General features: G+C 46.7%; 1 protein-coding gene across 1 annotated transcript in view; it reads left to right on the forward strand.

Annotated features, from left to right (window-relative positions):
- The window catches only part of DNAH6 (dynein, axonemal, heavy chain 6), a 267936-nt gene that overhangs the window by 90383 nt on the left and 164482 nt on the right, over nt 1–13071 (forward strand). Inside the window, exons 41-43 of the mRNA XM_015423720.1 lie at nt 4057–4228; nt 11426–11572; nt 11678–11751. Coding sequence (XP_015279206.1) covers nt 4057–4228; nt 11426–11572; nt 11678–11751 — 393 coding nt within the window. The remainder of the gene's footprint in view (nt 1–4056; nt 4229–11425; nt 11573–11677; nt 11752–13071) is intronic.

Consider the following 13071-nt stretch of genomic DNA (forward strand, 5'->3'; position numbering starts at 1 on the left):
AAATGGAGGAAGAGAGAACAACGTTCTAAGCCGCTTTGAGTCCTGATGGAGAAAAGTGGGATATAAATGAATAAATGCAAAATGCATACTTCATCGCTAACCACATCCAGATCTTCTTCATGGAGTCCCACACTTTGATTTGGTGTCTGCGCACAAACCTGACCTTGGAGTATGTCAGAGCTAGCCTCTAATGTTTGGCATACTTTTCTCTGGGGAGCAGGCATTGACTGTGCATGCCTGGGGCTGAGGAGTAAGCACCCTCCCACACAGTTCCTTTTTGACCGCCACATCGTCTGCACCTCATCGCTTTCTCTCCTTGTCTGAGCTCCTTGATGTGGGGAGGGGAAGGGAAAGGAGTTTGTAAACCGCTCTGAGACTCCAAGTGAAGGGCGGGGGTATAAATCCAATCTCTTCTTCTTCTTCTTCTTCTTCTTTTGCTGACCTTTGTCTTCCTCTTCTTCGTCTGTATATTAAAAAAGAAGACTTTCTCAACTAGCTTTCTTCTCCCACTCCCCCCCCCCTTGGGGACACAGCGTACAGAAGGGACTGTGTTTTTAAAGAAGTGTCATCACTGCTGCTCTGAACTACCATCTACTGACAGCCACGACCTCTGGGGGAGGAACATCAGGTGGATTCCTGCCCTCACTGTGCCAAGTTCACCAAGCAAGCCCAGGTGGCACTGCCTCCCCCACCTCTGAGGGGAGATTCGGTGGTCTCAGGGGGTTCGATGTCTTTGGCTGTGAAGAAGCACACAAAGTCCACCAAGTGGCTCTTGGAATCGAACCGCTCAGACCTGAAGCTGAAGAAGTCGAAGCAGACCCCAGCCTCAATACCGACACCCGTGCAGCCACTAATCATTTTGGGTCTTTCGACTTCAATGCCAGTTGCCTGCTCAGCCGACACATCCCTGGCGGACTAGTGCACGTCTACTGCGACGACCTCGCTCCCGGCCACCTTTACTATCTTGACACCGGTCAACTCGTCACCCGCAACTGAACAACTGCCACCAGGCCAACGGACTATCACCATTCCCTTCATGTCTCCCTCGGTGCGTAGCTATTCTCCCTCAGGAGAGGTAATACAATGGTCAGGCTCAAGGGACTCGCACCATCCCTCTGACACTCGGGAAGTCTTCACCGGTGCCCAACCAGAACACCGTTCTCAGAGTTGCTCGCATAGCTTGCACCATCATGATGCTTGAGCCTCTGCATCACCCTATTACCCTGGACATCACGGGAGCAACTGAAGAGACTACTCATTGCGTTCAAGGTCTCCTTCCCAACATCAGTCCCACTCTTGTCACCAGTCAAGACGTGTCTAACAGGCGTGAACCCACTCATCTTTAAGATCCGCTCAGCATTCTTATAGGGCCTCTTACCGTGGTTGACCATACCATCGGCAACGCTTCCCATCTTATGGGCTGGCTTACTACAATTCCCCACACCATCTTTCTGGGTTCACCCGAATGACCCTCAGATTCCAGAGTTCCACTCCATGCCGACCACCCTGTTGATCAGCTGCCTCGCTCGCACCATGGCGATCTGCACCCTTGGCACCGAGATCTGCTCCACACACGTCCTCCAGCCTGACTGTCGAGCCATCCTGCGTACATACTCTCTCCCCGCTATTGGGAGATCTGCAGACATCCTCCTCTGAACCCTCCATTCTTGGGACGGATGACTCAGACTCTGAAAAGGATGAGCTGACTCACACAAGCCCTGGATCCGACACTGCCTGTCAAGGATCCGTCTCTCCTAACAAGGGCTCCAAAGCTTACCTTGAGCTTATTAAGCAGATGGCAGAGGCATTGCAGGTCCAGATAACCACCAACACCCCCAAGGTGACTGACATCATGCATAAAATAGTGCAAGCCGCCTTACCTCCAGCTGTTATTCTTCCCATGCTCCCTGTCCACCTAGAGGGCCTCAAAGATGCATGGGAAAAGCCTGCCTCTGTCACCAGGTTTTTCTGGCTTTTTCCTTCTGACTTGGCTGCCAGCAACCTCCGTCCTTTCCACTTCAGCTCACCAACCCAAGTGTGGGACTTCACAGAGGCCACGAAGAACATAAACAGGTTGCTTACCTGTAACTGATGACCTTCGAGTGGTCATCTGTGCAGTCACACACACCTGCCCAGTCTTCCCCACTGGTGGCATCTCTTGATCACTTACCTTTTAAGTTGATGGGGCTTACTGGCGCTGGTCCAAAGGAACTGAGTGGGAGGGCACTTTCTCCTCCACTCCAGGCATGCACAGTTGATGCCTGCTCCCCAGAGCACTGGAGAAAAGCACGCCAAATGTTACAGGCTTGCTCTGACATTCTCTGAGGTCGGGTTCATGTGCAGGCACCAAACCCAAGTGTTACAGTGTAAGCAACCTGGGTTTTTTGCATCTCATAGACTATAGGTTAAGGGTCCAGTGCATAGAGGAATTTGAGGCAGATCTTCATTTGTGCCAGTGTTAGGCTTAGAATGCAAGTCTTCTCAAAGCTTAGCCTCAGTACCTTTTTCAAATGCTGTTAGAATTCATTTATATATAAGAGTTTTAAACCTGTAACATTTGTACATTGGGTATTTCCTTGGTTTACACATGTTCTGTGCACCGGCTTAGCGCTTATCCAAGCAATACAAGCAACACAAGTTGTGACACAACTCACAGTCACATGTGCACAGAGAGATTTCCCTTTTCAAAGTGCCCTGCCAGTCAGTACAGCTTTGAGCATTGCAAGGGTGGAGGTGGGGCTTCAGATTTCCCTTCCATTGCTATTTTCACCAGCAGGAGCAGCCTTGGGCTCCACATGTCACATGAACACAGGAAACTGCCTTATACTGAATCAGACCCTTGTAGAGATGTGAAGGCCCGGATAAAAACTGGAAAAATTTGGGGGGAAAACGTTTTTTTTCCTGGAGCCTTTTTTGTTTTTTTCCAAAAAATTGAAAAAAGAAAAGAAAAGAAATTGATTATGGAACGTTTTATTTTAACATGATGAATAAAATATTTTAAGACAAGGTGTTCAAATATTTTCCAAATCATTTCTAAAATATATATATATGGTATCAGATTGATCTAATTTCTGTGCACTGAGGACAAGCCAGTCCTAGGTTACAAACTGAACTCTCCAATGCAAGAACAAGATGCATTTCTTCCTTTAGGAGGTGCTATTGTCAGAAGAAAATAAAAAGGTTTCAGTTTTGTTTTTGCATGTGGGTGGGTATTCTGTTTGTAATAATTGTTTGGATACACTATATTTTTAATATGCTAGTTGTGATAATTTCATGCCAAGTAAAAATGTCCATAGTCATATTTTATGTTCCTAAAGTAACAGAATGACTTTCAGTCTAGAAAAGAAAAAAGAAAATTTCCATTTCCCCCCAAAAAAAACTGGAAAAAAAAGGGTTTTTTTCCGAGCTTCAAAATTTCCGGAAATTTTACATCTCTAGACCCTTGGTCCATCAAAGTCAGCATTGTTTACTCAGACTGGCCGTGGCTCTCCAAGGTCTTTCAGATCACCTACTACCGGATCTTTTAACTGGAGATGCCAGGGATTGAACTTGGGACATTCTGCACGTTAAGTAGATGCTTTGCCACTGAGCCACAATCCAGGACACGTAGAACCTGATAATTATGAGGGCCCTGGGCTGTTTTCAACTAGATACCCAAGACCCCAAAGAAACCTTTGCCATTTTGGCAGTGTAGCTTAGTAAAACCATTTATCTGATCTAGAGTCTTGTGGGGTACTACAGTGCTCACACGGTGCTGTTGCATGCCTGGGTCTCCCATTCCATGGGTCCATTTACCCACATCAGTGTGCATCCACTGGAACTGGCAAGGAAACTTCTGTGGATATGCAAGCTCTGTGTGTGCACTACAACTCACGTACACCCAATGAATAAAGCAATCTGCTTATATCGATACAGAGTTGTTTTCTGTAGATACAAAGAGCTCAAGTTATAAAAAAAAAATTTAGGAGTCACAGCTGGTTTGTAAAGAATAAAAGAGGAACTGTCACAAGACACATTTTTTCCTTTGCTTTTAAATGTTTTCCCCCCTTTGTCTAGGCTATTTTAAAAGGCTTTTTGGCTGAATTCTCTTCAGCAGTTAAGCAGACTGCAAAAAGCATAGTGGATGCTGCTGTTGAAATATATCAAAGAATGAGCATTGATCTTCTCCCGACACCAGCAAAATCCCATTATGTATTTAATTTACGTGATTTGTCAAAGTGCGTGCAAGGTAAGATGTGTGTTTTCCATATGGCACATTTTTCTATTCCTGTTTCGTGCTACCATTGTCAGTCATTCGCCCGTCTAATAAGTTCTCCCCAGCCATTGTTTTGCTCTCTTAATTTCAGCATTGTGTGTTTTCTAACATGGTGTGTGGTCTGTATGCGTATCTTGGCATGTTGCTGTGGGCCGGGGAGAAAACAAGCACTACACTGCATACATTTGAAGTTAATGTGCATTTCTCAATAAGTAAAACCAATCTGAAGAGACGTGGGAAGAATAAGCTACCGGTAGTGCAGAATTTCTCTGGAAGAAAGCACGAGTGCAGTAGTGTGTAAAATTAAAGTTGTGCTGTTGGTACCTCAACCAGGAGCGCTGTGCGTGGTCCACAGTGGCACCTGAAATGTATAACACCAGTAATCGCACTAGTGTAATATTTGGTGGCTCAGCTGGATATAGACGTTGAAAGCTCCCCATAGCAGCTGTAACTCTGGAGCCCCTTTTCTGTGTGCGTATTAGCAGCGGGCAATGCCAAATGCCAGTAGTTTTACAACATTCCACAATATTTATGCACTCAAAGCCCGACTGTAGATATGCACGAGTAGGAGCTATGTGTCAAATATCTCTCTTCAAGATGGAAATATATAAGGCTGCATCCAAATAGGAATGTTTAAATTGTGCTAGAGGTACAGACAGTCCAATCCTATACACGGTTACACCCTTCTAAGCCTGCTAACATCTGTGAGCTTAGAAGAGTGTGTCTCTGCCTTGAACTGCACTGTAAGACACCTATATGACTATGAGAATCCACTCATATGACCAAACGACACAATACATTTTTTTAACGAGTCTCCACACAGCAGCTGTAGGAAACATTATTTTAAACGAAGGGGGGTGGGGTGGTAATTGGCTTGGGACCGTGGCACGAGTGGAGGAGGGTCCCCTGCCTTCCCCTAATGCTGTTTTGCAGAGCTGAAATGACCTTTGGAGTATATTTATCCAATTTTTTGAGCAGCATGTACTCCCTGAATCACCCCCTCCCTGGTCCTGACTTGTTAAAGGAGCCAGCTTGGTGTAGTGGTTAAGTGCGCGGACTCTAGTCTGGGAGAACGGGGTTTGATTCCCCACTCCTCCACTTGTACCTGCTGGTTGACCTTGGGCAAGCCATAGTTCTGATAAGAGGTGTTCTTGAAAAAGTGCAGTTTCTGTCAGAGCTCTCTCAGCCCCACCTACCTCACAGGGTGTCTGTTGTGGGGAGGGGAAGGGGAAGGAGTTTGTAAGCCGCTCTGAGACTCCTTTGGGTAGCGAAGAGCAGGGTATAAATCCAATTTCTTCTTCTTTTCTTAAAAAAGTCTTGGCCCTCAAGTTGGCTTCCAGTGTTCTTTTACTTACCTTCTTCCACTGCTGCTGCTGCATTCTAGTCCAAACTGGGGTATTTTGTTCGTTAAGAAAAACAGAAAACAACTGTGAGCTAAATATCCCGCCGAAAATATACAAAAGGAGACTTTAACAAAGTGAAACATATATATAGTCTGAAATGAATCGATTCATATAATCCCTCATAGGAAAATACAGATGCCAACAAGATCCATAATAGGAAAATACAGAGTCCAAAGTATAAATATACAAGATAAATATCCAACACTTTTCCTAGGTAATTTTCAGCTTTTCAGACTTCTGGGCCTTCCTCAGGAACAAAGAACAACTATTGGGAGCCTCATTCCATTTCCTTATAGGATAATGCTATTCAGTTTCTTCAACATTGGGCAAGGTCTCCTAAATTCTAGTCAGCACCTCTAAAGGCTGCTTCTATGTAACAGGACCAAAACATGCCTCCCACAGTTGTTTTCTGTTTTTCTTTGCTATTTCCTACTGTGTGCTGTACTGTTTGTTGTTGTATTTTGCTAGTTGCCAGACGTGAAATGTGTTAATTCTCAATTTCCTGGGTTACTCTTGGTAAGAACAGAGTTTTAAAACAAGAGATTTTTGACATTCAGTTTAACCTTCTTAACCCTTACCCAGTTGTTTCTCGATCTGTGATGAGTCCTGCACAGAACAGCCCATTTCAAGGTCTATGCTCTGTGCCATCATCATCCGGTGGTTTCCATTGTGATCAAAACCTGAAATGTATTGCATACATCTATGCGATATGGTTTTGAGGAAGTTCATATTCTCTTCAAGGGAAAATCTTTGAGCTATTCAAAATTCTGGAATGCCTCATTACAGAAGAGCTTTCCCCTGCCGTCTGTGTGTGCCCTTCTTTAATATAAAAAAGTGAGAGCAACTAAAGTAACGATGAGAATACGCTTTAGAACAATTGTAATAAGTACTATGGAGCTGCGGTGGCTCAAGTGGTTAAGACGCTGAACTGCAGGCTGTGGAAGGTCAGTAGTTCAGCAGTTCGAGACCCGGGTGCCGCGTGATGGAGTGAGCTCCCATCTCTAGTTCCAGCTCCTGCCAACCTAGCAGTTTGAAAGCAAGACATTGCAAGTAGATAAATAGGTACCACTTCAGTGGGAAGGTAACAGCGTTCCGTGCGCCTTGGTGTTTAGTCATGCTGGCCACATGACCACAGAAACGTCTTCGGACAGCGCTGGCTCTTCGGCTTTGAAACGGAGATGAGCACCGCAACCCTAAAGTCGGATTCGACTGGCTTTCGAGCAAGGGAACCTTTACCTTTACTTTAATAAGTACTATGCCGTGGGAACATGAAATTGAGCAAACTTCAGAGGACGGTGGAAAACAGGAGGGCCTGGCGAGATCTTGTCCATGGGGTCGCGAAGAGTCGGACTCGACTGTGCGACTAAACAACAACAACAAATGCCGTGGGAAGGTAACAGCGTTCCGTGCACCTTGGTGTTTAGTTATGCTGGCCACATGACCACGGAAATTTCTTCGGACAGCGCTGGCTCTTTGCACTGCAACCCTAGAAGTCGGATTCGACTGGCTTTCGAGCAAGGGAACCTTTACCTTTACCTAATGTAAGGCCACCCTTTGGATTTTTAGGCTCCAGGAGTTTGTCAGCTGCTTTGCTTTACTGTAGCCGGACAATTTTTAGTCGCCGTAGCTATCCATTTTAAACTAGTAAAGGAAATAAAATCTCATGCTTCACAGCATAAAGTGATTGCATTTTTGATTCTCGTAGGATTCCCCAACATCGTCTCTATACTGTTGCACAACAGGTTTGGAAAATATATGGGTATCAGTCTTCTGAGGGTTGTCTAGTGCTGAAGGCAGGATGTTAAATTGGATGAACTGACTTTCATCTGTCTATATTCTTGATATCTTCATCTCTATTTACGTTCCATCTCAGTAGTTGTGTAGCACACAGACAGACAGACAATATGTGGGAGTCCTGCTTTTAGATTGGAATTGTCACTGACATCCAGAGTAATGAGAGGCAGTTACTGCAGTCTCTTCTTAGGGTGCCGCCGTAGCTCTGTCTGGTGTGTTCCATCACTGCTGTGCATATATTTAGAATCCGGGCTCCCTTCTGTGCGTAAACAGACGGTTCCCAGCCCTGCTCAGCATGTCGCATAAAAGGCATTAGAGGGCTTGCTGCTATTGCCAATGCATCTTGCAGCTGTAGAAGCGGAGTTTCTTACCTTATTAGTGTATTTCAGGTTTCGGCGCAGTCTCACATGTTTCAGTGGGTCACTTTTCAATCTGAAGCCAGATATGCGAGATACTCAGGGCTCATTTAGCACATCACGTGATCCCTTATCGCACCATCACTCAACCCCTGATGATTCTCCCGGTCTGCTCATTCATCCTTTTCAAGGGAGAAATCACAGCCTGGCAACAGTTTTGGGCACAGGGCCCTCCTGCAAGTGAATGAATGGAGTCGAGAAGAGATACCATGCTGAAACAAACGCTGCACAATTTGCTCTGCTTATTATTTTCTCCCTGCGGGGAGGAGGAGAGAGGCTCCTTTTGAATTCAGGTTCCCCAACCCACCCCAGTAGTATGTCCATCACGAGTATACTCTTATTCCCACTCGAAAAAGTACTGTGCTTGATCAGACAGGTGATACGCAACTTCTTTTCTTGGCGAATGCTCTGTGGTGGCCCATTCACACAAGCAAGCCATCATTTGAGTCTTCAGTGCCTCTGTGATTCAGTCCTCAGAATCTTCAGTTATCATTAGGGCTCTTTTTTTTACCTAACTAACCTTCATGTTGGAGCTGCGGTGGCTCAAAAGGTTAAGACGCTGAACTGCAGGCTGTGGAAGGTCAGTAGTTCAGCAGTTCGAGACCCGGGTGCCGCATGATGGAGTGAGCTCCCATCTCTAGTTCCAGCTCCTGCCAACCTAGCAGTTCGAAAGCAAGAAATTGCAAGTAGATAAATAGGTACCACTTCGGTGGGAAAGTAACAGCGTTCCCTGCGCCTTGGTGTTTAGTCATGCCGGCCACATGGCCACGGAAATGTCTTCGGACAGCGCTGGCTCTTCGGCTTTGAAACGGAGATGAGCACCGCAACCCTAGAGTCGGATTCGACTGGCTTTCGAGCAAGGGAACCTTCACCTTTACCTTTAACCTTCATGTAAGTGTCTCTCAAGTATTTATTTTTACAAAGGGAATAGGAATGTGGCAGAACAGAATGGTGTGGGAGGGCGCTTTTTATATTGAGGACAGGGTTTTCGTCTCAGTGGCCTGTGGGAAAAAATTCAGCAGTTTTCTCTTTTTCCTGCACCCCTTCTACTTTATTAGGTCCATTATACTTAGGGTTGCCGGTTATATATTTTTAGAAAATACTGGACATACTGAGACTCTGCTCTGCCTCCTCCCAGAGCAAACAGTGCAAAGTGTGCTGTTTGTGCTGAGAGGCGCACCCGGCCTGAGCGCAAAGCAACAGCAGTGGCTCTTATTTTGCACTCAGCGCTGTCTTCCCTCCTCCTAGCGCCAACGGCACGTTTCACACTGTTTGCTCTGGGAGGAGCACCCAGACGCAGTGTGGAGACGCAGCAGCAAGCTCCTGTTTTGGGCTTGGCGCTGCCTCCCGCTGTTTGCACTGGGAGGAGCACCCCCAGCCCCAAGGTGAAGCAGCCGCAGCTGATGTTTTGTGTTCAGGTTTGGCTCTGCCTCCCCTCTTCCCAGTGCAAACAGCGTGAAGCATGCTTAGGGTTGCCAGGTCCCACCTGGCTACCAGCAGGGGGAGTCCCAATTGTCCCTGTAGTTCTTCTGGGGTGTGCGCCAGACATCACTCAGAAGTAACACCATCGCATTTCTAACATTGGGGGCGACGCTCTAGGGCTGAGTTCAGACTGGCAGTTTGTCCCGATACAGCCACATTTCACAAACGGATTAAAGGGGCCAGTTCACACAGCCACAGCTGTCAGGCGTTCCCCAGCCATACTCAACCCGTCCTATGACAATTCCCTACCGTGTTAAAAAAGTAGCGGGTGAAAGCAGTAGCAAAACCCTGGAGAGCGCATTGATCCCGCTTCCCGGAAGTGTGCGTGCTAAAAGTCGCAAACAAGCCACATTGCTGCGCCTGTGCGGATAGGCGAGTGTCGCCGGAGTGGAAAACAGCTGCTTAAAGCTGCGCCTCTGCCGGGGCGGGCCAACTGTGCGAACGCTCCCTTGCGCCTCCTCCCCGGTATGCTGCTCCATCAGTAGGTGCAGTGTGATCAGGAATCCCTGGCACAACTTGGTCCGGGTCTTTTTGCCCCGCCTCCTGCGTGCTTTATACTGCCAGTCTGGCCTCAGCCTAGGTTTTGACTAAAACTCTATGGGGTTTTTGGGCCTCAAAACCATAGAGTTCTGCCCAAAACCTAGAGCATCGCCCCCAACATCGGAAACATGATGACATCACTTCTGGGTGACGTCATTGCACCAGCATCAGGAGGGGGCTTCTAGGGGGTGGGGCTTCCCCGCGAGACAGCTGGGCTGTAGTAGATGGGGTCCCTTAAATCGGGTGATCCCCTGGCCCCACTGGGGGAATGGTAACCCTAAGCATGCTGTTTGACCCGGGAGAAGCACCCAGAGGCTGCTGCTTTGCACTCAGGCTGCCTTGGCAGCGCTTGCCCCAAGCCCAAACAGCAGGCGTCTCTGTTTGGGTTTGGGTTGCCAGTTCACCCAGACAGAGACAAGCATTTTCATTGACTGCCTGGGGAAAACACTGCAAAAATACCAGACATTTAAGTGTCCAGTATTTTGTCTTGTTTTTCCCCCTGACAGTCAGTGAAGATACCGGACTGCCCAAGTCCATAACTGGACACCTGGCAACCCTAATTATACTTGTTTTCTTCCTTCTTCTTAAATGGTGTGATCCAATATTACTGCATTGGTTGCTGTACATAACGTACTGGTCTCTATTATATTGCTTTTATAATTCTGTAATTTGCCTTGAATCTCAAGAAGAAGAAAGTCGACAGATGAATGAAGTAAATAAATTTTGTTTATTTTTCCTCCTGTGGAGGAAGGGCTTGGGGGACAGCTCCGCAACACAGTCGGTCTGGCTGGAAGTACGTCTGGTTGGGCTGAAAGTGATGTGGTGCTCCTGTGAGTGGGACGGGCACCTCCCAACTGTGCCAGAGGTCTGTGAAAGCCCTGCAGGGCTGAGGAGTGGGGTCCTGAGTGGGAGCAGCAGGGCTCACAGGGTGTCTGCAGCTCTCCTGGGAGGGTACCGTGATGTGGGAAATGACCTTGAAGAGGCTTCCTGGAACACCCCAGCCCAAGAGCCTGACCGAGGCAATGATCTGGTGGTGTCCCTTCCCCCAGCCGCTGCCTCGTATGTGATTCATATGCGAGAAATGGTGATAACTGTGACTGCATCCCTATTAGAACAAGCATTATCAGTACCTCTTACAGAGTTTCTTTCGCTTAGCACCAGTGTTCCCTCTAAGCTGAGTTAGCGTGAGCTAGCTCACAGTTTTTTAGCCTCTGGCTCACACATTTCTGTCTTAGCTCAGGAAGGATGGCTCCAGAGCAAACCAGTTTATGCACTAGCCAAATCGCTCACTCACACCTTTAATGCCAGTAGCTCACAAAGTAGAAATTTGTGCTCACAAGACTCCACAGCTTAGAGGGAGCATTGCTTCGCACTCTGTTTTGAGGAACATAATCACAGTGTCAAATAAGTCATTACTCTGCAAGTGTGGTTGCAGCAAGGACTCGAGTGGGGAAGGTTGACATTTAATTGATTTTTTTTTAGTAGTATTGACTGCTGACAGGTGACAATATTATTCCTGTATTTTTCCACTACAGGCATCTTGCAGTGCGACTCTGGATCAGTTCGAGATCAGATGCAGATATTCAGGCTTTTCTGCCATGAGTGCCAGAGAGTTTTTCATGACCGTCTCATCAGCAACGAAGATAAACAATATTTCTACTCTATGTTATCTGATATGGCCAGTAAGGATGCTTACTCTACCAATATAGATCACCTCTGACATGTAAAAACACACTGCATAGATGGATTAAAAATAATCAAGTTAACCTGAGGATTTTAAATTGCAGGCAAACATTTTGGAGTCTCAGCTGATCCAGACTCATTTGCATCAAAACCTATCCTATTCGGGGATTTCTTAAAGGTGAGTGTTCCACAGCAGAAACTATTATATAGTGCCACTCTTAGGATTTCACATTTCTAGAATCTTACTCTTATTTTTGATGTATAAATGCCAAATGTGCTGTGTTGTAAAGCAAATGAAATCTGCTGTGTAAACATCATGAACTTTAGGAAAGTGAAAGGGGTGGCAGTGTTTGTCTTATGGCTAAAGTTGCTGTGTTCCTCTGACATGTTTATAAAAGTCCAAAAGGTTTTCTTGCACTGTGGCAAAAAAACACCCCTCTTCATGTAAAACAATTGAACTGTACACATTTCACCCTGGCTATGGATGAGATCACAGAGGTGCTATTTTAATATCAGGCAGGTTTTTTAAAACCTTCACATAACACTCTGATTTTGTCGCAAATCCGGAAGCTGCAGCTAGTGCACAATGCTGCAGCCAGGTTGCTGATGGGTTTCTCTAGGAGGGACCGCATTCAGCCTGCACTGAAAGCGCTGCATTGGCTGCCAATAGCATACTGGATTCGCTTCAAAGTGCTGGTTCTTACCTTTACAGCCCTTTATGGCCAGGGTCCAGCCTACCTGAGGGACCGCCTTTCTCCATATGTTCCCCCAAGGGCACTACAGTTGGGGAGTCATCATCTCCTGGAGGTTCCAGGCCCCAGGGATATTAAATTTGCGGTGACCAGTGCCAGGGCATTTTCGGTGGCGACTCCTACCTGGTGGAAGGAGCTCCTGGAGGAGATCCGGGCCCTGCGGGATCTTTCTCAGTTCCGCAGGGCCTGCAAGACGGAGCTCTTCCGCCAGGCTTTCGAGTAGGAGCCGCCGCCACCACTACTCCATCATTGCCACCTATGCACCGTCGCACCATCACCACTACTATCTGGTCCCTTTGGGGTGCGAGGTGCCCCTGGCAGGAAAAGGAGGACAGACTTTGGGAATGTTACCGTTGGGACTAAGATCTACCCCATCTTGTGACAAATGGAGCACTGAGATTTTGTTATTGTATTTTACTGTTTTATATTATGTGTTTTTACTGTTTTAATCTTGGCACTTTGTGCCCTTGTTAGCCGCCCTGAGCCTTCGGGATAGGGAGGGATACAAATCTAAGGATAAATAAATAAATAAAATAAATTTCATTCCCTGCTACTGTAGATTCTAGTGCTCCAAGGATAACAGACTTGTTGTGTTATCTGAGTTTAGGAACCACATCAGAACCTGAGAAGGGAGGACTTATGGCCTGTCTGGAGAGATTTAAGCCCCACTAGGGGGAAAAGACCTGTACTTCTGTAACTCCTGTCTTTTTCCCTACCAGAACTTAAAGTAGCCTGGATTTCCAATC

The sequence above is a fragment of the Gekko japonicus genome, unplaced genomic scaffold (assembly GCF_001447785.1).
Source record: "Gekko japonicus isolate JY-2015 unplaced genomic scaffold, Gekko_japonicus_V1.1 scaffold48, whole genome shotgun sequence".
Lineage (NCBI taxonomy): Eukaryota > Metazoa > Chordata > Lepidosauria > Squamata > Gekkonidae > Gekko > Gekko japonicus.